Source organism: Phalacrocorax carbo, chromosome 5 (assembly GCF_963921805.1).
Source record: "Phalacrocorax carbo chromosome 5, bPhaCar2.1, whole genome shotgun sequence".
NCBI lineage: Eukaryota > Metazoa > Chordata > Aves > Suliformes > Phalacrocoracidae > Phalacrocorax > Phalacrocorax carbo.
Window position 1 is genome coordinate 55,579,873 of NC_087517.1, and position 25,271 is coordinate 55,605,143.

At 39.6% G+C, this 25,271-nt stretch overlaps 1 protein-coding gene across 6 annotated transcripts in view; it reads left to right on the forward strand.

Annotated features, from left to right (window-relative positions):
• SERGEF (secretion regulating guanine nucleotide exchange factor) overlaps positions 1–25,271 on the forward strand; it is a 165,574-nt gene that overhangs the window by 75,236 nt on the left and 65,067 nt on the right. For 3 of the 6 annotated variants that reach the window (XM_064452594.1, XM_064452597.1, XM_064452598.1), the window contains exon 10: positions 12,593–12,629. The exons of 1 other annotated variant lie outside the window; for it this stretch is intronic. In XM_064452594.1, the coding sequence (XP_064308664.1) occupies positions 12,593–12,629 (37 nt within the window). Of the gene's footprint in view, positions 1–12,592; positions 12,630–20,039; positions 20,153–25,271 lie in introns of all 6 variants that reach the window. 2 more of the 6 variants (XM_064452593.1, XM_064452596.1) reach the window with 1 other exon arrangement.

Below are 25,271 nucleotides of genomic sequence, written 5' to 3' on the forward strand. Positions count from 1 at the left end.
TATTGCTTATGTTAGGCCAAGACATTTGGTCTTTCTTTTTATGGGTTCTTGTCCCTTTTTCATGACAGTATCAGAATGAAACTGCCACGTGTAATTGGACTGTGTGAAAAGACGACAATATTGTTTCCCTCTCTAAACCAGTCTAATTTCTTGCTTTTTGGGTTGCTGTTACACATTGAAAGGATATTTCTGGTGAGTCGTCCACAGTGATGCTAGATAGTTCTCCTGAGAGGTTCCAACTAATTCAGAATCTATCTCCATATGTAAACAGTCTAAATGATTCTTTTTGGTATCTAGAAATATTTATTATGCTGTACGTGACCTCAGTAAATTTTATCTGTCTCAGTCTTGCCCGTTTATGAAGTTTGATTAGCTGCTTCTGGAATTTTGATTCATTCACAACTCCTTAATTTCAAGAACTCTAAATGAATTCACATTGCAGGACCTTCAGTATCCGTCCTGTTTCCTTTGTAGGCAGTTTTCAATAATGTGCGATGTCTTTAACACAGGTGGACCAAGGGGTTCTGCTAGGTCAAGAATAGGACCCCTTGTCAAAAAACAAACAGGGACTGCCACATGGTAACTTACATGTATTTGCAGTCATTGTGCAAGTGGATGTGAGCAATGAAAACTTTTCAAAATTTGTCCTATTAAAGCAGTTTTTTGTTTTTATTCCAGAAGGTATAGCTAGCTCTATTTGTGGTGGTATTTGTAAATAAGAGAGGAGTAATTACTGGGCATAAATCTCTTGCAGTCAAATGCAATCAATCTATAACTGCAGTAGGGAGACCAGAATAAGATTCTGGTGAGCCATAGTTCACAAGTGACGATATTTACTATGGTTCATGCCAATCTGGCACCGTTGTGCAATACTGCTATAATAAGCTTATTCAATTAACGTCAAGAAAATATAAAAATATGGGTATTGCATGGACTTAAACTAAGCTTAAATTTGTAAGAACTTGTTGCCTAGTGAGTTTTGTTAAGGTCCCGTACAGAAGAAAAATATTTACCAGTCCTTTTTGCCCAAATGCCATATTTGAATTTGGCTGTCATAACCACAGTTGTTCTTCAGAAATTGGGCTTCATGTTTCTCAGACTGTTTGTGGGGTTTTATCCCTGTTAGTTCCTTATGTTGGAGTGGAGATCTGGCAAGTGGGCTTAGTGGAGGGAGTACGTTCTCAATTTGTTATGGTTTCAAGGCTATGGTCTGTTTATACTCTAACTAGTTAAAGCCTTTATGCTTGTAGTTCTACAGCTATACCAATTCTGTTGGCTTCTTAATCAAGGAAGTATTTGCTCCTGAAAAAGACAGACCTGTTTTTCAGCCTATGGAGGCATCAAGAAATTGCTAGTGAGTGCTTAGTGCTTCTCTGGCATTAACTACAGATGATTGGTGTTGGATGATATCCATTCTCAGTAATGGATTACTGAGCAGAGAGTTGTTATTGCATGAGACTTTTGGGAGAAAAGGTTTTCTTTTGTTTTCCTATAGGCACCGGTCACAGCATATATAGGCAAATTCTGTGGATAAATTAGTGTGTGTTTAGTTGGTCTTGTGAAACCACTCTTTTCACAATTAGATTTGAATAGTATTGTAGTGGTTATATTATCTGCTTCATTCTTTCAAACTGTGAAGATGCTGTCATGTTTAGAAATAAGTCATAAGTAAAATTGTTCCATAGTGTGAATTAAATGACCAGTCAGTGTGTCCTTTGGCTTGTGAGGTGGGACACATCTCTCAGCTTACTATGCCCCTGCAGTGTTTGGTCCCCTGGCAAGACTGGGAGCCTTTGAAGTTGAGCAGGCCACCATGTTCTCAGAGAAAACAAGAGGAGAAAAGGTTGTTTGAAACGGATGTGCTAGTACTGGTGTGAAGGAATCATGCCTCAAAGGTAGTGAAGACTGAAAGAGAGAGAGAAGGGAATGGATATTGTGTGAGAGAGATGGTTCATAATAGAAATGCCTTGTAATTAGGCAGCTGCTAGGTCAAAATAAACTGGAATGTATGTGTGGTTTTAAAGGACAACCCAACTGAGATGAATGAATGGTTCTCCTGAATGTGAATAGCTGGAGGTCTGTTGGTGGGTTGCCTGGCGTTGGCCAGCTGCAGTGTGTTTTCCAGCCCTGGAAAGAGCAGATGTGTTCTGACCTCACTGCACTGGAGCAGCAGCAGGGGTTTGTGACTTCTGTCTACTCCTGTCCTACAGCTGTTTTCTTGAGCTAATGGATGGTTTTCTGACAGAATATGCTCTGGCTATAGTCTTAGTAAAAGAAGTTCAAAGTAGAACTTTGAAGGCTTTATGATAATTCAGTTTTTTAATAAGAATGCCTTTTTACCAGCTGCGTAGTCACTGCAGATGTGTTTTTTTCCTAATTCTTCCTTTGTGACTAGCATTAAGACTCAGTCTCTGTTTGAGTCCTTACAAATTGTATCCTTATTTATCCAGAAGAGCTTTTCTGTTCATCTTTGCATTGGAGTCATATCAAGTTTACGTTTTATTTATTGCCAGCAAGCTTGCTGCAAGGAACTGTATTATTACTGAGTGCTGCAGAAACAGAGAATCCAACATTGAAGAGCAGAGTTACATGACATCCTAAAGGCATAAGCATCACTTATTTGGAGAGGTAAAGGAGCAGACAGTCAGCAAAATTCATGGCTTGATGTTTTTATACAAGGCTAACCCTTATGGAAGCTGCATGCCTGCAGCTCTGCTGGAAAGTAAATGAACCAAGAAAATTCTGTCCTCAAGTTGAGTTAGTTGGTGTTCGAAAAACCTCTTTTTTTCCTTTCTCTCGGACGTTTATTTTCTCATATTTTAGGAGGAGTTCTTAATATGCTAGTATTTTTTTGACTACAAATAAAGTTGATAACATTTTTGGTTTTATGTGCATATATGTGGGAGAGGGAGAGACAGGCTTGTACTGGAAACGAGGCAAAGATTTGCATTCTTGAACAGCTGATAGTTCTTTTTCTATCTATTGCAAAATAATATTTCCCAAAGGCATTTGGTCCATTGAGGGACACTACAATGATAGTACACAGTAGTGGTTCTGTGCTTCCAGTAACCTGCTCATTTCTTTCAAAGAAAATGTTTTGGAGATAAAATAATCATTTTATTCTCTTCAGGGACAGTGTATTTGTGCACTGCCGGTTTAAGCAAGCAGCAGTGCTCACTGAGGTCAACAAGGCTAGCAGTGAAATGAAAGGTCAGTCCAACTGTGCATGAGAGCTTTCTTGATCATTTAGTAATTTCTCTGAAAATTAGTCTTCCTACATCCTGATGCCGTGTGTTGAAGAACTGACACGTTCAAAATTCTATCATAAATTTGGATTTATTGCTGGAAGAAGCAAAAAAGCCTCTACACTTTAAGAGTAGTATTCCTTAATGACATCATTGATAATATTATTTTGATAATACTGCTGGGTGTTTTGGATGCAGTTGGATGCAGGATAGTGTAGGTGAAAAGCATGTAAAAGAAAAAAATACCGTAAGGAGGTTCCAAAAAAACACATGCTAGAAAAAGAAGGGTTAGAGAGCTAACAAAGTCAGACTTCACAGCTGTCTAGCCAGTTTCCTCTGTGCAGTATGGTTGGACAGGGCTAATCATGAGATGGCTTCTGTTTTGAGGCAGTATGGCCCCTGCCAAAGCCATGCTATCAGCACTTGTTTCCTTTAAGAGGGTCTTTTAGGGGCAGTGTCTGCCTGTTCACAACATCCAAATAGAATACCCAGAGAGTCAATTGTTTGAGGGTATGAACTCAGTAAGAAGTGCTGTTTTTCCTTTCAGTTCTACAAAAATACAAAGCTTTGTGCTATATATAATCACACAGGCTGTGTGTGCTGAGTTCTCTGGATTTTTTTTTTTTAATGTAGAAGAATTGTAGTGAGATTGCTTGTAATAACACCACAGTTAGGGGAGAGCTGAGTTCCTGTGATATGTACATTTGATTGCTCTGTGATTCTCTCCAGCTTCACTGAATATTTTACAACATATTCCAAATGGATTAAAAATGATAGATTGTTTTGCCACAAGGAAAGACTCTCTTGAAAAACTTAAACTGCAGTTATACATCTACTGAAGGATCTTGGAAATAGTTGTTTAAATAGAATTTGATGTTTTGTTGCCAGATAATACTTGCTGTCATGACTTTTATTCTAAGCCTATAAAACATGGCGTAATGATATGTACTTCGACAGAATGTTCGCCTGCAATCATTGTTTAATAGAACTGTTCATTTCATTAAGTTCACCGTACTAGAAATTAGCACATTCAGATAGGTAATGGTGACATTTATATGCTATAATGAACATTTTCTTTTTGCTGTTTGCTTGTAAAATAGCGTAGGAAGACAAGACAGACACCCAAGGTTTTTTGGTATGCTACAAGCTACAGTTGTTGACATGAAAACATCAGAATAATCTGATGGTAAGGATGTGTGTGTTGATGGTACAGTCAGATCGGTGTATAAAGAGGTTTTGAAACTTTGTTTCTGTGGTCTTGGTTTCTTTCATTTCTCCTGTGAAAGTGGTGTTTGTGGCCTCAGATAAAGAGCAAACTAGTTGTATTCCCCAAAGGACGCCCAAATAGTTTGTAAGGTATTCATCTTGGTGCTTCTCATTTAACTTAGGAGAGAGGCTCTGAGACTGTAAGGAGCTGGGAATTGTGGATGGAACACTCTAAATCAAAATAATTTTGAGAAAAATGGTGAAGTTCCCTTTGGTGAAACTGTGTCTGCTGAAGACCCCATTCTTCTAGTTCATATTTGGATGTGGATAGAGATGTCTGTAACGTTAGTGAGGATTTTGGCCTTGTTGGATTTGCGCTGCACAGACATAGGTTTGGCAGTGTGTACACATTAAGTCAGGGCTGATGTGATTGATGATTTCTTTATCAATCAGAAGGGACATTTCAGTCTTAATTTTCACAAAATAATGAAGACTGAATGGGTGATCTTGTTACAGGAAACAAACTAGGATTGAATGACCATGACTTGGTTAATTTTAAAAATGATGACAGGATAAGTAATAATTGGTTTGTGGCTCAGGTTTTGGTTGCAAAAATGGAAAATTTTGACAGACTAGTGAGGCGGAGGGATACGAAAGTGACAGAGCTTGATTTTCCTGGAATGAGAGATGCTAATGCTTTCTGAGCCCCAGGGAAGGAAGGGAACTGCCTGAAGAAGGATACAAGAACTAACTGGAAAATCTTCAGGCAATGGAGAAGAGCCAGCTGACCTCACTGACTTGTAAAGATTTTTGTCACACTTGTCATTCTACTCAAACCTAATCCCACTGGGTGTTCTTACTGGGATCTCAGCAACTTTTATATTGTCCTAGAGTCGTCTAATGACAAGGGTTTTTTGTTGGTGGACGTGGATCTTACTTTGCCTTGACACCTCCATCCATCCATCCATCCATCCTCAATTTGAGGCAAACAGTACATATCTAAGTTTTTTTCAATATGACCACGCTTGCTTTGCAAGTGTACTTTGTGGATGCACATGGGTTGCTGTGATGTAAGCCTTCCATGGAAATGCCTGACTGCTTTAACAATTAGCTTTTCTTTCCTCCTTTTATTTTCATCCCCTGTGCCTGAGCTCTTTAATGATAGCTTTACATAGTTTTGGTGCTTCCTACCTCATATTAAAAGACCGTGTTTTGGTATGTGTTTTTGGTTGGTGTTTCCCCCCGCCTCCTTTGGATTTACAACTGTTTCTATCTCCTGCAAGCACTTCAGACCCAAGCTGCACTGACTGAATTGGAGAAGTGCAAGTGCACCCTGTTATCCACAAGAAGTTAGTGTCATAGGGAGGGAATGTATGCAGGGACTTATACATAAATGTAATTTATAGCACAGAGGGTATAAAGGCAAGATCTTGGGGTTGGCCAGCTGGCCTTTTGGTGACTAAGGCAATTGGCAGGGCAGGATATTGAATGATTGGAGATGGGACTCTGAAATGATGGGTGGAGAAGCAAGGGGAATGCTGTGTGGAGAAAAGCATTTTGTGTCTTGTGCTACAAGTGTGTCAGGCTTGGGATTCGTTTCACGTAGGGAGGGTGTAGATCATAACTGCGGAAGCTATAGAGAGCTATAAAATCTTTGAAAGCTTATTGCATCCTGCCAATGTCTTAATGCTTTCTATCTTCCTCCATGCTTGCAAAGGTCCATTTACATGGCACATTAGCTTTTGGTCAGGTGTGTCTTGAGGAGACAGTTTAAAATCTGTTGTGAATTTTCCTCCTGTAGTGGAAAGTAAAACTACATGCAAACTAAAAAGCCAATCACACAACAACAAAAATTGACCATAAGTAGAAGGTTAGATTATTAGATTGATGAAAAATGGAAAATGTCTTGTGAGCTATAGGACACTGGGCCTCTCACTTTTCAACTGATTCAGCCAACATCTAGGAATGGATTTAATGTACTGTTCTTGGTGAGGTTTTACTGGTTTGCTGCTAACATGTGTTGCATTAAACTGCGCTTAGTCTTGGGCTTGCCAAGGAATGTGACTAGGTTAGCAAGCTGCTTTCTTATCAATCAGGAGTCAAATGATCCAGAAGAGGAACACATAGTTCCTAGTGAAGGATCATTGGAAGCAGGACAGATTTGCTAATTAGTTTCCTTTTATTTTATTTTATTTTTTTACATAAGTAGAATTCTGCAAACAAATGTAGTTGGGCAGTGAGTGTCAAACACTACAAATCATTGTTACAGTACATTAATTAAGGTCATGGAAGAACATCTCTGGGAGAGAAGATTCCCCTTTTTTGCATAAGCTTTGATCTGCATTCTCTCGGTCACCTCATTTCTTTCCCTTAGGACTTCTGATCCCAGAAGGAACAAAACTTGCCGTCTTCTGGCCCTGGCAATTTCCTTACAGTGAAACTTGTCGAAAGACATGAGATGGCATGGCTAAAGGCAGACACAAAGTCCTGGTTAAAAGTACTCACAAGCACACTCTTTTAATGGTTTCCTTCCCTTGCCTTCCCCAACCCCCCAGAAAAAAAAAGCAAAAAGCTATGCTTTCGTGCAATTGAAGAGTTAGAAATGGTAGTGACTAGATTCTGGATGCAACTGCTTAAACATCATATCTTCATTTATCCTTAGAAACCTAATTTGTATGTCATGCTGTTACCTCTGAGAAGTGATGGAAGCCTCTCTATCCTTGAATATTTTGGGAAATAATTGTACTGTAAGGAATTAACCTGCACTCATAGGGTAGTGAACCTAAAATAAATGGCGTTGAGGTCCTTTTGCTGTTCTAGCTAAGCACCCTGATGTTCAGAGGCTTGTGAATTTTCATCCTGCAATTCCCCCATTGTGAGTCCAGCTCCCTGTGCCTTGTCCTTGCAACCCCCTGTACGGTCCCTTCCCCTCTGCTGCAGCACTAGGCTGGCTTTGCCTGCATTTCTGACTTGATCTTCTTCCTGATGGGCTGCACAACAGAATCCTCAGTTGGAGCCCGGGGAGTATAGAAAGAAAAGGAAGCATACCCTTGTGGTTAGGGTACTAGCCTGAAACTTTGAATTTTTTTTTTTTTAAAATACATTTGGTCAGACTTGTTTTGTTATAGTGCTTGGAATTTCTTTAGGATATGGATGACAGAGGGTATTTTGTCGTTTAATTACCTTTTGAAATCAAGGGGAGCTTGTATGCCTAAATATCTGTGTTTTATCCTGTATATGTTTGTTTACCATCTACAAAGGAGAGAATAATACTTTCTTACCTCACAGGACTTTGGGGGAGCAAAAGGAGGGATAGCTATTCTTCAGAATGATCTATCTCCCAGATATAAGACTGTGTTTACCCTAACTTCTCCTTCCTCTGAACCTTCTTCCCTGATAACATCATCTTGACCAGATAACCTTCTCTTCCTAATATGCATACATATTATGTATGCACACATTTTCTTTTATATTTCTATATAATATATATTAAACATGTTATTTTTATACTTCATGTAGTATTTTCAATACATACAAATATTTTAATCAAAATACTTTGTGTAAACCACTGCTTTTACATTTTGTTAGGGCTGGGCCATAGGCGTATCTGCAGGCTGCAGAAAGATGTTGGTGTTTTGCCCAGAGTTAGTGGCTGCTGTGCTAAGGTCTTTCCTCACCATCAATCTATTTATGATTAATAAAATGCTGGGTCCATGGCTGCTTCTCACCACATGTGTTGATCTGGATGGATGGATGGATCTGAACTGCAACCATTGCTAGTTAGAAAAGAGCTTACTAACAAGCAATCTAAGGGAAGAAACAAACAATCTATGTATGATTGAAAGGGCATGGATAATAAGGTAAATGAGTTCTGAGAAAATGGTCCATATAAATGCTTTTCCTGCCTCACAGGCGTTTGTAAAGCGCTTTGAGATTGTTTATATAGAGATCACAATATCTGTGTGCAATTCTCAAATTTTCCTCCAAACAGGGAAGAAATTTCAATATGAATTGTTTCTGTGTAGTGGTTCATGTTTCTTTAAGCTCACAGAATGCTTCACTTGCTAGCAGTCACTCTGATTTGTCTTTAAGATAGTGATTTTTTTTTTTTTGTTTGTTTCAATTAAAACAATGTAAAAATATTGCCCAATTAGAAAGCATTATAGTGTGTTTATAAGTACCCTTGAATGTACTTATCCACTGGGAGCACGCAGATGTCTGGAATTTAATTTCTCTGCAGCACATTGGGGGTAGGGACAGAAGAGAAGTAGCCAGAAAATTATGGTTGCTGCAGTAAATACCAGGCTTTTCTTAGTGACCTGCACTGACTGCAGACCTTATTACATCTAATGTAAGCATAAAGCATCTGTTCAGCAATGCCGTTCTCTGCCTGGTCTTTATTTGTACCACCAAATGATGTGTTCCTGGCTGATTGTTGCCTGTTGTGGGGAGTAATGAAGAAAAGGGGGCGTCACATTTTAAAGCTGATTGTAAAAAAGATGTTATGAAATACCTGCAAGGCAGCACTGTTCATTAAGCAGTGGCAACCTTGCTTCACCTCTGTAGTGTGGTCCCTTCTGAGCTCCAGAGTCATAGGCACGCAGATCAGCAGAAATCCTGTGGGTGGATGGTATAGCCTGTAGTGAGCTGAATGGATGGTGAATAAGGCTGTTGTTTCAGAAAGGTACCTTGAGTCTGCTAAGGGTGTTGTTTATTTGGGGGTTCCTACAAAGTCAGTCTGTGTTGTCAGGTGGTGACACCCTATGAAAAGGCAGAGGTGGTGAACCTTGTGGTCTCAATCTAGCAAGTTCTTTTGAGCATGGTACTGCTGCTGGTACATGACATGTACTGTCTTTGCTCTGGGCCATTGAAGGTGAATCTAGGGCACTGCCTTTCAGTAGCTTGCGATTTAGCTTGATTTTAGTCATTGTTGGCAAAGCTGGCACTTACACTGAGGTGGCTTTTACCAGACCAGAAGGGGTGCAGCAGCACTTGTCATTTGTGCTTTGTAGTAGTTTTTACCCCATCAGGCTACAAAGCTGCAGTAAGTGCATCTGGGCAACATGTTGGCCGTGGGTGGGTGTCATGGGGGCAACTCCCCAGAGCTGGTGAGTCTGCATCATATAGCAGTTCCTGGTCTGGTTGTACCCAGTGTGGTTTAAATGACTCCCTTACAACCTGATAAGCTGGCTATCGGGTTGCTCTGAAGGGTGGGCAGAGTCACAGCTGTTATGAGTAGAATACAAAGCTTTATGAAGTCAACAGTGTACTTTTACCTGGTTTGCAGGCTCTGTACCTGCTGCTATTAGATACAGGAAGAAAATACACCTTTGTTAGGGAATGTTTTATATTCTAAACACCACTTTGATTGGTTGTGTTTTTTTTTAAAATGTAGTGTTTGTGAAAGGGATCCTGGCAGTAAGTATGAGCCACCAACCTGAGCATTTCTTTTGTAGCAATGCTTTGGATCAGTGCCTGTGTTAGCATATGTCATGGTTCAGCCCCAGTCAGCAACTAAACACCACGCAGCCACTCGCTCACTTCCCCCGCCCCCGTGGGATGGGGGAGAGAATCAGAAGAGCAAAAGCACAAAAAAATACCCAACCAAAACCCACAAAACAAACCACAAAAAAAAGCCAAAACCTGTGGGTTGAGATAAGAACAGTTTAATAATTAGAATAAAATAATGATGATAGTATTGATTATGGTAATAATAACAACAATAATGATAATATAAAAAGAAAAAGGGAAAAAACCAGAAGCACAAATGATACAACCGCTCACCACCCACCGACCGACGCTGCCTGTCCCCGAGCCACGATTGCTGTCTCCCTACCCCGGCCAGCTCCTCCCAGTTAACATACTGGGCATGATGTTACATGATATGGAATATCCCTTTAGTCAGTTTGAATCTGCTCTCTTAGCTGTGCACCCTCCCCTCCTGGCTTCTTGTGCACCCAGCAGAGTATGGGAAGCTAGAAAAGTCCTTGACTAGTACAAGCACCACCCAGCAACAACCAAAACATCTATGTGTTATCAACATTGTTTTCATACTAAGTCCAAAGCACAGCACTATGCCAGCTGCAGTGAAGAAAATGGACTCTGTCTCAGCTAAAACCATGACAGCGTATTTCCTAGGGAAGTAGCTGACATAGGATTATTCACACCTCAGATAAAATTTGTTTATTTTATTAGCAGCAGCTTCAGTATCTCCAATTTTCAGTCATTGGTGAAGATGCAGAATTTGCTTTTTTCTAGAAAGCCTTCATGTGTTTCCATGTGTGGATCTTGTTTCCATGGCATCAGCCTTAAGCTCGAGAAGCATTTGTGGGAGCATTAGCCAGTGAATAGGCATTAGGAACCAGCCCTTCTCCCATCTCCCGTGTAGGGCTCTGACGTGTGGTGAGGGTAATGATATGGGATATGTCAATGATTTATGCATTTTAACAGTCAGGGTTTAAAGCTTTGCCTACTTGCAGTATTGTGGAATGGAAGACTTGATGCAGCCCAGCTAGTGCTCTTGCAAAGGCATTGCTTTTCCTGCTGCTCTGTCATGATTTTTCTGAAGATGAGTCCATCCTGGAGTGTGCTGTGACTTGATTTTTCTTGCCTCATTTTCCCCAGTGCTTTAATGTCTTGGCTAAGCACCTCTATCCTAAAGAATCTGTTTTTTCTTCCTTGCCATTTTTGTGGTAGGATGGCATTGACCAAATGTTTTCATGTCACAGCTGTGGTGTGGGTACATTGTGAGTAGTAGTGATTGCAGTGTTTATTTGCAACACAATCGCAATCACTCAAACTAGTCTGTGCGTCAGTCTTGGATATCTCTTTTGCAGTAAGTGCTCAAGCACAGTGGGCTGAGTACAAGGACTATTTTGTTAACTTCTGTGATTTTATGTTATGCAGACATTGAGGCGATTGCAGCAGTTTCTCTGGCCACAAAAACTATAAAGTTATGCATGCAGAAAACCATATAAAATTTTGATGGTGTGGACTTCTATTTTTAAATTTCCTTCTGTTTTATATTTTATTTTTGCAAATGTACTTTTAAGAAGTAGAAGAATGTGCTTATTAATGTTTTCCAGCTCAGTAGTACGTGTAATTGGCAGCTAGGTGTAAGACAGTGAACTGGATACAGGATTTTGAGGGGATTGCTCATTTTTTAATTTAAAACGTGAGGACACTCAGCAGGGTGACCTTGTGTAAGATGATGTCTGTATTACATCAGATAATTATGCCAGCAGTGACATTGCAAAAGAATTCAATGGGAGAGAGAGGCCCTTGCAGTAGGGCAGCAGGCTGCTGGTGGTGCTTGTTACCATAATTTGTGAAGAACTTAGGAAAGCTTAGTGAGTGATACTATGTGATATACGCTAAAGCAACTTAAACATCTGACATGTTCACAGCAGCTGTAAAGAAGAAAGAAAAATACAGTGAACTATGGGGTTGCTTTGAAAAAAAATCTATAACTGATTTCCATTACTAATGAGTTTGGGAGAAAATGCTTGCATTGGTTTCTTTCTTTCTTTTTCTGCACCTTTTAAAAATTAAACCATCCTGCTGCTAATAGAGTTGAGTTCTATGGTATTTTTTTCTCCTTTCTAGACAAATGACCATAGGGATCATATAACTTCAGGTTTATCACACTGAGCCTGTATACTTTATGCAGTTCTATAGGGGTCATCTGGAAAAACAGTATAGATAAGAGAAATTGAGATCTTCATTGCCCTTTTGATTCTCAGCTGTCTCTGTGTGGCTCTGATTTTACAAAGGCTTAATCTGCATTTGTGCTATGACCATGAATAGTCTTGTTGGATGCAGTGGATGTTGTCAAGGGTGTGATGTTTTTGCAGAATTGTGGCCAGTCTTGCTCCTAAGGATTGAAACGTCACTGGTGACTGCATTTTGAAAAGAAAAGGCCTGTATATTAACAAAACAAACATACCCCCCACCACTAAGCCCCTAAGTGAGATTGCAAATGAAATTTCATTTAAAAGTGAGAGCACTTCAACTTTGATTTTGCATCCTACAAACTGTTGTTGTTTGTTTCAGGTTAATTTTTATTACCCTATCATAATTGTGGTGGTTGTCTTCCTGTTGGTAAGCAGGTTCTCTTTTATTCATTCATACTTCTTTTTCAGATCGCATGTGGCTCAGAGCATAATCTGGCAGTAGTTGGTAAGTAGCTTAATTTTGTATCAAATCCTCTCACCCTTTTTCACTTTTAAGTAGCACAAGATGAAAGAAAAACATGTACATCAAACATACTGAGTAATTAAGGGCATTTTGTACAGCTGAAAGGAGGAAAGTAATGTATAGAAGTGAGGGAAAGAAGAGAAACCAGTCGCATGAGTGGTGGTGATGAAAAGGTGCCCTTGTTGACCAGCCCCTGTAAGCAGAGAGGGGTTGACAGATATAACAGCAAGATACGTTTGCCAAGTGCTACAGCCTGTTTTAGAATGGAGCCATTGCAACAATTCAAGATGCAGATTCAGAGTAGCACCTAATTTGAAGCTGGTCAAAAGCATCTTTGTTTAACATGGAAATTTTCCATTAAAAAAAAGATCCTGTGTGTTTTGTTGTTTGCTTGGAAAATCCTCAAAATGTTAGTCAATGATAGTCAGGTTCTTTAGTGCATCTTAGTATAATGCAGCTGTTGTAATAGTGATGAAAGTACTACAAAGCTAATGTCGTTGGAAAAATTGAATTTTGTGTACTAATTCCAGGAACAATCAGATTCTTGCTTTCATGTGATGAGTTGACAACTGAAGTTTGATGCGCGATTGCTATTATTTATAAATACCTGTTTAAGAACATTTTAAACTGTAGATTTTCAGGTGCTTTATAAAGGATTTCAGCATAATTATACCCATTAATAGGCAGGGTGAGAGAGATGAAGAAAGGAATTCTATGCTAATCAGAGCTGGAAATGAAACAGTCTTCTAAGTTTCAGTCAGCACTCCATCCACATAGATGTTTTTGGCCTGACTGATGCGTTGTGATATTAAGTGAAGAATTTGCTTGGTTTTTCTCAAGTCTGGTATGACAAGTGTGGAGAAACCAGCTGTTTGGTCTCCAGCCTGCATTCCATGCCCTCATTTTTAAGGTATTTATTTTAGCGTTGTGTCTTATCAGTTTCATTAAGTGGCCACAGTGGTGGTGTTCTATGTATGTAGTGTATATTTCTATATATCATAGAATCGTTAAGGTTGGAAAAGACCCTTAAGATCATCGAGTCCAACCGCTAACCTATCACTGCCCAATCCACCACTAAACCATATCCTCAAGCTCCACGTCTACCCTTCTTTTAAATACCTCCAGAGATGGACACACAACCACCTCCCTGGGCAACCTGTTCCAGTGTTTGACAACCCTTTTGGTGAAGAATTTTTTCCTAATATCCAACCTAAACTTCCCCTGGCGCAGCTTGAGGCCGTTTCCTTTCATCCTATCGCTTGTTACTAGGGAGAAGAGACCGACCCCCACCTTGCTACAATCTCCTTTCAGGTAGTTGTAGAGAGTGATAAGGTCTCCCCTCAGCCTTCTCTTCTCCAGGATAAACCACCCCAGCTCCCTCAGCCTCTCCTCATAAGACTTGTTCTCCAGACCCTTCACCAGCTTCGTTGCCCCTTCTCTGGACACGCTCCAGCACCTCAAAGTCCCTCTTGTATTGAGGGGCCCAAAACTGCACGCAGTACTCGAGGTGTGGCCTCACCAGTGCCAAGTACAGGGGCACGATCACCTCCCTGCTCCTGCTGGCCACACTAATCCTGATACAAGCCAGGATGCTGTTGGCCTTCTTGGCCACCTGGGCACACTGCTGGCTCACGTTCAGCCAGCTGTCAGCCAACACCCCCAGGTCCTTTTCCTCCAGGCAGCTTCCCAGCCACTCCTCCCCAAGCCTGTAGTGTTGCATGGGTTTGTTGTGACCGAAGCACAGGACCGGGCGCTTAGCCTTGTTGAATCTCATACCGTTGGCCCCGGCCCATCGATCCAGCCTGTCCAGGTCTCTCTGTAGGGCCTTCCTGCCCTACAGCAGATTGACATGCCCACCCAACTTGGTGTGATCTTCAAACTTACTGAGGGTGCACTCAATCCCCTCATCCAGATCATCAGTGAAGATTCTGTATAGAACTGGCCCCAACACTGAGCCCTGGGGACACCACTCGTGACCAGCCACCAACTGGATTTGATTCCTTTCACACCACTCTCTGGGCTTGGCCATCCAGCCCGTTTTTAACCCAGCACAGAGTGCACTTGTCCAAGCTGTGAGCAGGCAGCTTCTCCAGGAGAATGCTGTGGGGGACAGTGTCAAAGGCCTTACTAAAGTCCAAGTAGACAATGTGCGCAGCCTTCCCCTCATCCACTAAGCGGGTCACCTTATCGCAGAAGGAGACCAGGTTAATGAGGCAGGACCTCCCTTTCATAAACCCATGCCCATAAGCCCGATCCCCTGGGTGTCCCGCACATGCTGTGTAATGGCATTCAAGATGATCTGCTCCATGACCTTTCCCGGCACCGAGGTCAGGCTGACAGGCCTGTACTTCCCCAATATATTGTAGTATATTTCCTAATTACCCTTCTACAATTAAACCTTTTAGCGAATTTGTTAAGTTCTACTTAGTTTATGGCTGGCTTTAAGAAAAGATTTTCCCTTTACCTTCTCCCTACTTGATCAGTGTCACATGCCTGTATTGTCAGGCTGGTGCTTCTGAATGTTGACTGAAGAGCAATCTGAAGAATCATATTGTGTTTCTTGCTGAATTGATGAAGTAAAAGTATGTTGCTAGCAGGTCCCAGTGTGAATGAAAGCAAAGCATTGAGTTTGAACAACCTTCTCTCTCCTTTATGGGCTTTTAAGCTTTCTGCCTTCTAGGGAGAGATCTCTAGAAAAAATGGGTAGGGGAATAAAGTTCTAGAAGTAAGTTACAGTAAACTAAGAACTTTGCGTATGTAAAGAACATCATGTACCTGTCTAAGCTGTGTGCTATGCTCATGGAATCAAATGGGAAAATTATCAATGCAGGAAGCTAGTTGATTTTGAGGAAAACAGAGATGTGATGTTGCTGTTTTTTTGTTGTGGGTTTTGTTGTGTTTGTTTTTTTTTAAAATAACTATGATACCTTTTATTCCTGAAATGAATTTTTATATGTCCTTTTAAAAGGTTGACTTTTCCGAATATTCTGTGGTAGGATTTCTCTGATCACGTATCTTAGTTCAAAGCTGTCATCTGTTTTATTCCTTAAAGATATCACACAGATTTCCATAAATATGCCTACTTGATTGTACAATTTTCTTATAATTCAAGCAGTTTATTTAAGATACCTATATCATCAGTTTCTTAATTAGTAAATGCTTGAATGATTGACTTTTAGACTGAAACACCTCACATTTTTTATGAAAGGTAAACTGAAAAGCAAGCCTTTTAACAGTATGGTATTCAAGTCACTATTTCTGGTTGTATATACAAATGTGTTTGTGCTTCTTTTTTCTTGCATCGTCTTTTAAATAGAAACATTTTTAAGACAAAGAGGCTATATTTATGATTCATTTCACAAACGGTGAAGTTGTATTCCAGTCATCTTGCTGATGATACAAACTGATTTGTAGGCTAGCAAGCAGTTAGCTTTTTCATGTTCCTTTATATAGTCTGTATGCGTTTGTACGGTTCAGTTATATGAATTCTCTTGCTTTCTCCTGCTGAAGTCAGTGCACAGTTTGGCTGTTCTCGTCACTGGGGTGGCACTGACTCCTTCATGGGTAAATTGGAAGAAATCAAGTTTTCATTTGATCATGAGTTAAATGCTTGATACAAAGGAGAAAGTGCGGGATGTCTACAAATATACCTACATTTCTAAACTTAATGGATTAAAAGTAATAGTACATCAAAAAAGCATAAACGTCTTCACTTCTAGCTCTTGGTGAAAACATGTACGTTTTTGTTTTGGTTTGGGGTTGTTCTGGGATACTAATTCTAAAATGAGCAAGTACTGGAGTATTTTTCATATTCATAGGACCTTTCACATGAAAATGAAAATCCCTGCCTAATAAGAAAAAACCTTGTGCTTTTTCACCTCAATCAAGGATTAATCATCATAGGACCTAGCTTATTTTTGATTAAAAAACCAAATGGTTGTTTAATAAATGTTGTATAACATCTCACATCTGAAAAACGTCTTCAACACTGACAACTGTGTATGTACTTACTGAGCACAACAAAGGCTGGCTTTTCAACCCAGGTACGATAGCTGCACTGTGTAGCACTGAACTTCATTATATTAAGACAATCTTTGAATGACTGAAAAACATAATGAAACTAAATCACTCTGATAAAATTGAGCTTTTCCAAGTTTGGGAGTCTATAGTGTTTTCAACACTGAAGAAGTAAGGAGGTTTGATTCTTACCCTAAAAGTATGTGATTAAAAATGGTATTTATGGAGAAGGGTTTGATCAGGTTCCTACCTGCTCCCCACTAAGACTTTGATCCTCCTTTCTTTTTGAAGAGAATAGTTATTCTTTAAAAGAATACTTAGCATGCCACCTGTAGCTCATACATCGCTACAACTTAAATAATCAAGCAATAATAACTATGCAAAAGTAGAGTTGCTATAAAACATAATGTCTTGACTGTACTGCAACCACAGGGCACAGGACAGTATGTCTTGAAAAGCCTCCAAATGTAACTGTGTTATTTTAATACAAAATAAACACAGAAATTTTATTCAAGCCTCATTGAAGTAGTTAAAAAAAAAAAAAAATGACAAGGATGACACTTCTATAATCTGGCTGCCCAAAACCTTGGTAAAGCATAATATCCCTTTGTGGTCTTGCTTTTAGTAATTTGTTTCAGCCTGTATAAACAAATAAAAATCTTCTAAAAGAAAGAAGAAGTTGGGCTTTGTGATTACTGTCTTTGTGCAGTTACTCCCTTGATACTTGTCTCATCTGGACTTTTTTCTTTTCAGGTTAGCTACTTAGCACTGCTTTTTCCTTGTAAGTAATGGTAGTGGAGAGGGCACCATGTAATTAATGTTACAACAACAACAAAAAACCCCAAAGCGCCCAAGCTGGCCACCCAACCGTAAGCACGTTTTGCACATGGAAACACAAGTGACATTGCACATGGAAGCACAAGTGACATACAAGGACACAAGCCCCTGTCCGATCACACTGAGCTCCCTTTCAGTGTTTTCAATGCAACAGCATTTTCATACAACATTTTAAAAATTTTGCTAAATAATAGTCCCCCTCCAGAAAAGGGACAGATTTGTCTGCCATGGCCTTTTTTGTTTGCTGTATTTTAGAATATGTTATCTGTTTCAAGATTCTGTCTTCTCTGTGGCTCGTTTGCAACTCCTGCTGTAAATATCATGACGTGGGCATTCACATCGCTCTGAAGCTGCAGTTCATCCAGTTGGGGAGTCAACAATAATACTAAATTTAATGGAAGAATAGTTTCTGTAGAGGAAATTAGGATAAAACATCTCCCTGCTCAAATGGCAGGTCGTGCTTCAAATGCTCTGAACTAAAGTGTGCAGTAGGGTTGGAGGGGCAGTAAAATAATTGTTATTTCATGATCTGTTAAAATTTGCTCCTTATCTTCTTATGCTGGAAGAACATACCAATTATGATCTAGAAAACAAGTGTGATCAAAGTGATCCCAAACTTCGGGAGCTGGTGATACACATCCTAAAATGATGGTAGTGTTTAATGGCATCACAAACACTTTGGTTCCGTATTGTGTAATAAGTAGCTTTAGGGTTCTTACATGGGAGACACTACCTCTTAATTAACAAGGTCATGTTCTTTTAGTGAAGTTCCGTGATTCCAACTAAATTGTGTAAAGCATCAGTTGAGGAAGTACTGTAACAGATTATGAAAGGCATATTCCTATGGCAGAGTGAGCACCAATGGGGAGAGGAGACTGTGTGGTCTGATGGACAGATCTCTGCGTTATGCTGACAGCATTATTTAGATGTTTGCAGCAGCCCTATAAAGCGGCAGATGTAGTCATGTGTCTGACGTTTGGTCCCGGGGGACACAGCAGTCTGTCATAAAGAGTAAATCATAAATTCTCTCTCTTGCTTTTCATATTGTTGTAGTATTTGGAAGAATCTTCCGCATACACAGTGGAGGGCACTGGTGTTCAGCAAGGAGCCTCAGTCTGCTAGTCTATTGCTTTATTTATTATGCATGAAAAATCCCAGTGCAGCCAGGGTCTCTATTGTAAATGTTTCCTGGCAGACCAGCATGGAGTCATGTTGCAGCACGCTGTCTCTTTGCATTGCAGCACTAATCACATTCTTTGCTTATTAAAGGGCACCTGGCAGGACTTCGAGTAACCATCACTGTTGTCGTTTTCATGGGGGTTATATGTTGGCCTTCTAAATTTGTTCTCTGGCAGGGCCATTTTGTATGTCATTTAGCTCTTAATGTGGCTTTGACTGTTAAAATAGCTCTTCAAAACATAAACTGCTTTGGTTGTATTCATTATATAAAAAAAGCAGCCTTGCTGATATCATTAACTTGAGCACCTGTCTGAGTGCTTTCTACAGAGCTAGATACAGATCTGACATCAGCGTTTTCCTGTCATGTTTAGATATAGTGAGCCTTAGCAGTGCTGTTCAAATGTCTTTCTGCTTTGCGTTATTTTTCTGTAGACTGTTTCATGCTCCAGGCAAACTAATAGTTCCTTTGGTAAGATGGAAACTGAAAACGAATCTTAAATGGCTGATATTTTTTGTTATTTCCGGAAGTTACCCTCACAAAATTTGATCCTCTAATCTCTTTGAGCTTCTTTTTCCAAGGGCTAGTGGAAGGTCAAGCTGGCAACGATTTTATGGATTTGTGGGTGTAAAATGATGAGGAGAGAAATGAGGAAATGCTAATTTGAGCATTTGGAAAAGCCTCCTGATGGAACTAAAAATTTTTTTTTATCAACCAAATTGTCTAAGGTCAGTGGCCGCTGGTTATAGGAAAGGGAGGATATTTTGCTGTGGAAAGCTAATTAGATCATACTGACCCCCTAGAAAGAAATTCTAGAGTTTAGGACAAGATCTGGCTGTATTGCATTTTCTATGACTGAAAAGAAGTCTAGATTTTACAGTTACCTTCTCTTCTAAGCTTCGTCACTATATTGATGCATGTTTTGGGCAATTTGACTCTGCAGAATGCTTTGTTCATCATCTTCTCTTCTCTGTATGGCTTGTCAATTCAGATTGTGAAATGTTTGGAATAAAAACTACCTCTGAGTGTATTTTCACACTGCCTAGCTTAATAGGACCTGATATATTTTTTTAAAAAAAACTGCATTGCAACTAGTAAAAGTTGCAATCACTTTTCTTCCCCTCAGAGAGGCAATTGTAAAATATAATTAATCTTGGTGTGTGTGTCTCTATCTTAATTCACATCATTCAGCATATAAACCGGTAATAATGCAGTGCTTGTCATATTGTTTACAGTGTGGTTTCCTGTCGTTACCAGATACAGAGCTGCTTAGGCTCTGAAGATAAGTTATTTTTCTGTATAAAAAGCTCACAGTTGTTGTAAAATTTTTAATTGAACTTTACATATTGCTGTAATTTCAGCTCATAGTTTGTCTAGGGTTGAGCTCCTGTGCACTGTCATTATGTTTCCTGCGAGACACTATACCACATCTACAGGGATAATTCTGCTGCGTCAAGAACCCTACAAAAGATGGGTAAGAGGCAAGCATTCAATATTAACCTCTGGTGACAGCTAAAACCATCAAGCTGGAGCTACGAGTGGCAGTTAGAGGAGATAATTGTCATAGGAAGCTAGCAAACAACCAGCAAACGCTACCAAGCAAGAATTTCACTTGAAGTAAAATTAGTAGAGAGCTCCTGCTTGTAGGTGTCGGTGAAAAGGAAAAGTTGTTCCACTTGGTTCTGGAAAATTATGGGGGATGAGAAGGCTCTAAAAGTAAGAGCTGCAGTACAGATGCATGCAGTCCTTTGTCAGAGGGTTCACTGGATGGATACTAAGTCTTTAGAAAACAAATTAGATTTTATTGTATTTGTTTACTCGTAGGCTTTAAGTGGAGCAATTACTTTAAAGTAGAAGAAAAATACATCCAATATATCTAAGGGATATTTATCTTAATTTTCAAGGAGCAAACAGGAGTAACAAAAATACTCACCCTTGCTCACCAAAGAAAGATTAAGCATTTGTTGGCTATAAAATGAAATAAAGGGAAGGACAAATATGTGGCTTCAGGGAGTCATCTAGAGCATGTAGGAGTGATGCTCACTGAAGGAAAAGCACAAGGCCAGCAAAGCAGCTGAAAGCACTTGGAAGTGCAACAAATTAAGGCTTCAGTACTATCCTACTGAGCAGTGCCTAAGTAAGCTTTGCTGATAATTCTGGATAATTCTGTACATGTAACAACCTCAACGCTTAAACTTCTAAGCGTATTGTTGAGTAGAAAATTTGCAGCTTAAGGGTTGTCAGGAGGGAAGGGTGGTTTATATTTAGAAAGCAGGCCTGAGGAGTGCCCTTACTGTGCTGGGGGATTTGTGGCTCTCCAGGAGTGAATATCTTGCTATACAGCCTTGTGTTGACACCCACATGTTAGTGTGTATGCGCTATCCAGCTTCTTTATGGAGCACCAAGAAGTTTGTCTGTCAGCGCACAAATAAGACCGTGTGACCTAGCTTGCTTAGTACACGCTATAAGTGAATACTCTCTGAAGCTTTTTTTTTTCTTGTATTTTTTGTGTGTGTCTTACTAACACCATCTTAAAAACTCTAGGTAGCTTTCTGCTTAATAAAAACCTCTGAAGTAGGGATTTATTTGAGCTTTTGAGATTGGCTTGTCCATCAGTTGGGGTTTTTCACAAATGCACGTTTCAAAGTCATCTTTGCCCAGTTTTTGGATTTTACAGTGCATGTTGGTCACATTTTCCTACTGCTCTCTTGTAGTTATGAAGGACAGAAAAGTCTTTTAAAAACTAAAGCTGAAGGCAGAGATGCTGACAGTGACATAGGTCTGAGAGGTGATGCTATAAGGATTATATATGAAATATTGCAAGGCTGGTGATGAAACAGGGGCACTTCTGGGACAATATATGTATCCCTTGCATGGCTGTAATTGCACAGAACTAAATGCGTGCATCAGAGCAGGCTTCTTGAAGCTTTTGTAAACCAAAGTGGACAAGGAATTGTTCCTTCAGCCCTCCATAGGGGCAGATCCTCTTTCCCCACTTCAGGAATTAGGACTTTGAACTTGAAGGTAGTGGAAATTGCAATGGAGAAAATCCAGAGGTATTAGCTGGCAAGCAAGATTGGTTTCTTTTCTAACAACAAAGAAGCTGCCAGCTATTCAAGCTTGCAAGCCTGGAGCAAGCTTTCAGGGTGAAAATAAAGCATTTTTATTAAAAACCATTGGCTTTAGAGAGTGAGTATTTAAAAAAATATTAGGGCAAAAAGTCAAACCAGAGATGAAAAGTTGGCATATTTGTAAAAATTATGCTTTCCTTCTCTTTGCTTTTTGAACTTGTTTCACTCCAACACTTCTTTATGGAAGGGAGGTAACAAAGTAATTAAAAAATGCTTCTGGGATTTGTTTCACTATAGAGTTTTTTGCAGTCTCTGAGGAGCAACCAGGCTAAACTGTGACTTTTATTATTTCTGAGAAATGTCTTTACCTCATTTTATTTTTAGATTGTTGGGCTTATTTGAACAGCGAGAATGTGAGGAGGACTGAAAGCTATACTGAACAGGGCTTTAAGAGACATTTGACACAGCACATTTAACATTTCTTGCAGAGCAGTGAGGAGGGTTGATATATTCATGCTGATCAAGTAAATCAAACAGGAATCAGGTCAAGCATGTTACAGTTGTTTATGGCATGGTTTCAAACATAGGTGTAGTTAGCAGAAGCTGAATGAAGTGAGAGACTACAGCTACATATAAAGGTCTTGGTGCCCATCAGTCTTTGAGGAGCAAAATGCCTGTATTACCTATGTAGTTGATTGTGATAGCTCTAAACTTGCTAAAGATGGTAGCACACATGTTAGTATTCTTAAAAACCAACAACCACCACAACAAAACCCTCCCAAACTGTGGTGATTTTAAAAAGCAGTATTTAAGTCTTTCTTAATAGATTTCTTCCCCCTGCCAGATGAGATAGTGACATTTTCCTAGCTTAATAAGTGTTCTGGCCTAAATACTACTCCTCTCTACAAATCTAATGGAATAATTACCTTGAGAAGATATATGCTGTATTGATTCTGGCTTAAACATTGCTTGTATATCTTATAGCACTGATTTGCTAAATTAAATGTTTTCTAGGAAGGCCTTCATATGACGCCAAGAATTTTCTCTCCCTTTTGTGCAGATTTAACATCTTACTGTATCCCTGCTCTGTAGCCTTGTATTGGAACAAATTACTAGCTTACTATAAAATTATTATGATGGGGAGCACTAGCCCAAGGCAATAGGTGGAAGGGGTGAAACTGTTGGGCTGTCCTGTGAGTGTGGGGTTACAGCCATTGTACACCTTTTTTTGAAATATCTTCAGCCAGTTCATGTGATGCTGTACTGCAGTGAAATTTCCAATGCTTTATTCCAGCTGTGAGAGTGACTGCTGATGTTCTCTGTGGATTGTTCTTTGGCCTTCCTACACCTGGGTTCCTCTGGGGAACTTTGCAAAATGTAGCAGATTCTTAGAGTTTTGGCATTGTGACCTGCAGTGCTAGTGACTTAAAAATCTCAAAGCTGTTCTCAAATTTCCTCTTCCCTTGTAAAAGAGAATGAGGCTGTTCTGTATCCCCCAGAATACCACTGCCAATGAGATGTTCTGTAATGCAAGATAAAATTGTTTTCTGGTGAGTGAAGGACATACATGGATAGAAGATTTCAGTTCCATTTTTCTCTGTTGGAAAGAATTTCTGTCACTCAAGAACTTTGAATAGAAAGGATTCTGAACCTGATGAGCTGCTTTTTTTCCTTGTGGATGTTGCTCAGAAAAACAACTTAAAACATGGGGAATTCTTCTATTAGGACACATCATTGGTCATCTCCCCTTCCTCCTCTTTAGGCATTTTGCTATTGTTTTTTTTAAATATTTAACCCATCACGACCTTGGTGACAGATCTAAGTTACCAAGAGATTGAACAAGTAAGCAGATGCTTTGCTGTGAATGTCAAAGATATTAAACTGGAGGTTGTCTTCTCTATGCCTTTGATTTTCAGTGACACCAGTTGCTATCTTGCTGAGTTGAGACATCTCAGATAATGGGCAGGATGACAAGCAACACAAATCCATATAATCATTTAATTCTGAGTAGGGAGCTCACTTGGCTTGAAAGATATGCTTGCTTTGGCTTATAAACTTCCTATTTATTCCCCTGAACTCTCTCCTCCCATGTGCTTTCTCTTGTACTTGGTTTTTTTTTTCCAATTCTGAACATTTCAAGGTCTTTTTAGATTGAATGAGATGAAAGGTGTATTTCTTCAAGCCCTACAACATTTTGTACTTCTAAATGAACATATAGGACACTTGTTGTGTGATATGTCAATGGTGAAACATGTACGTATGCTAAGGGGTAAGGACTGTTTTGCAGTGTAGCCTGCTGAATTTCACTGTATTAACAGAGTCTTGGTAGCTGTTACATTTGCCAATGTGTATTTTTGTGATATTGATTTAATAAATACTTGCAACTCCTGTAAAATGCTCCCTAGTTTTGATAGGAATAATTCATGATTTGTTACTGTTTTCTGCTGATGTAATACATTAGATCAAATCTGTGACCTTTACTTCAAGGATAGTTCTGTAACTGACCCCTCCAAATGGGATTATTTTGGAAATCAGAGTTGCATATGAATTCATCATGTTAATGCATGCTTCACGTTGGACGTGCAGGATGGTGTGTTATGTATGACAAATTTGTAGCACTCACGGGCTCTCTATGATGTAGATCCAGTGCATAGGTAAATCTGGCCTTTTTCTAGAAGTAGGTGTTTGCTTAGGCAAGAAAATGAAGTACTTTATTTATGTTACTTTTGTACGGATGAGGGGAAAAAGACTCACTAGTCTCTGTGCCCTACCATGAGTTGCTGGATGGCCTTCTCATCATCTGCGTTGTGGTCACTGAACATGACTTTCATCTCCTCTATAACAGGACTTTTTTGGTGGGCAATGAAAGGATCCATACCGGAGGCAGCTTTTAGACATGCTTGTTTAACCTGGAGTCTTCCCTTACTCACAGTAGTGCAGTTCTCCTGTTCCTTCCTGTTATAGAGGAATGCCAGGCAGTAAGAAGGCAGCTGCAAGTCTCCCTGTCTCCCCATGCCAGAATGGAGGCATAATCAGGGTTGTTAGTCTATGCTGCTTTTTTGTCATAAGTCAGTCATGACCTTAATGCTCATGTGAATTTTTCCTGTAGGCCCAAAACAGAAAAAACGTTAAAGGTATCAGGATTTTATATCCTTGCTAAGACCACTCACCCTGTTTTTAAGCTTGCTTTTCCTTTTTCCCCTGAGGCTCATTTTCCCACATACTAATGGAAGGAGTCAGGAATCCAAATGTATTCTGCTTACATCCAAGCCTTATATTGTCTGCCATTTACAGCAGGAGCAGTATGATGGTGTGCTGTCACACAGATTCCTTCAGTCTTGATAGTACACTGTTGATTGAGTTAACTGCAAGGCAAAATTCTTCCTAGGTAAATTCTGGATACCCTAAAATAAAAAAGCCTGGATGCTACTGTATAGCCCTTATAGATTTGTTGAATAAAGAAGCAGCCACTTTAATTTTTTTTTAAGCACTCTAGTAAAGAAATCTTATTCTGTTGACAAG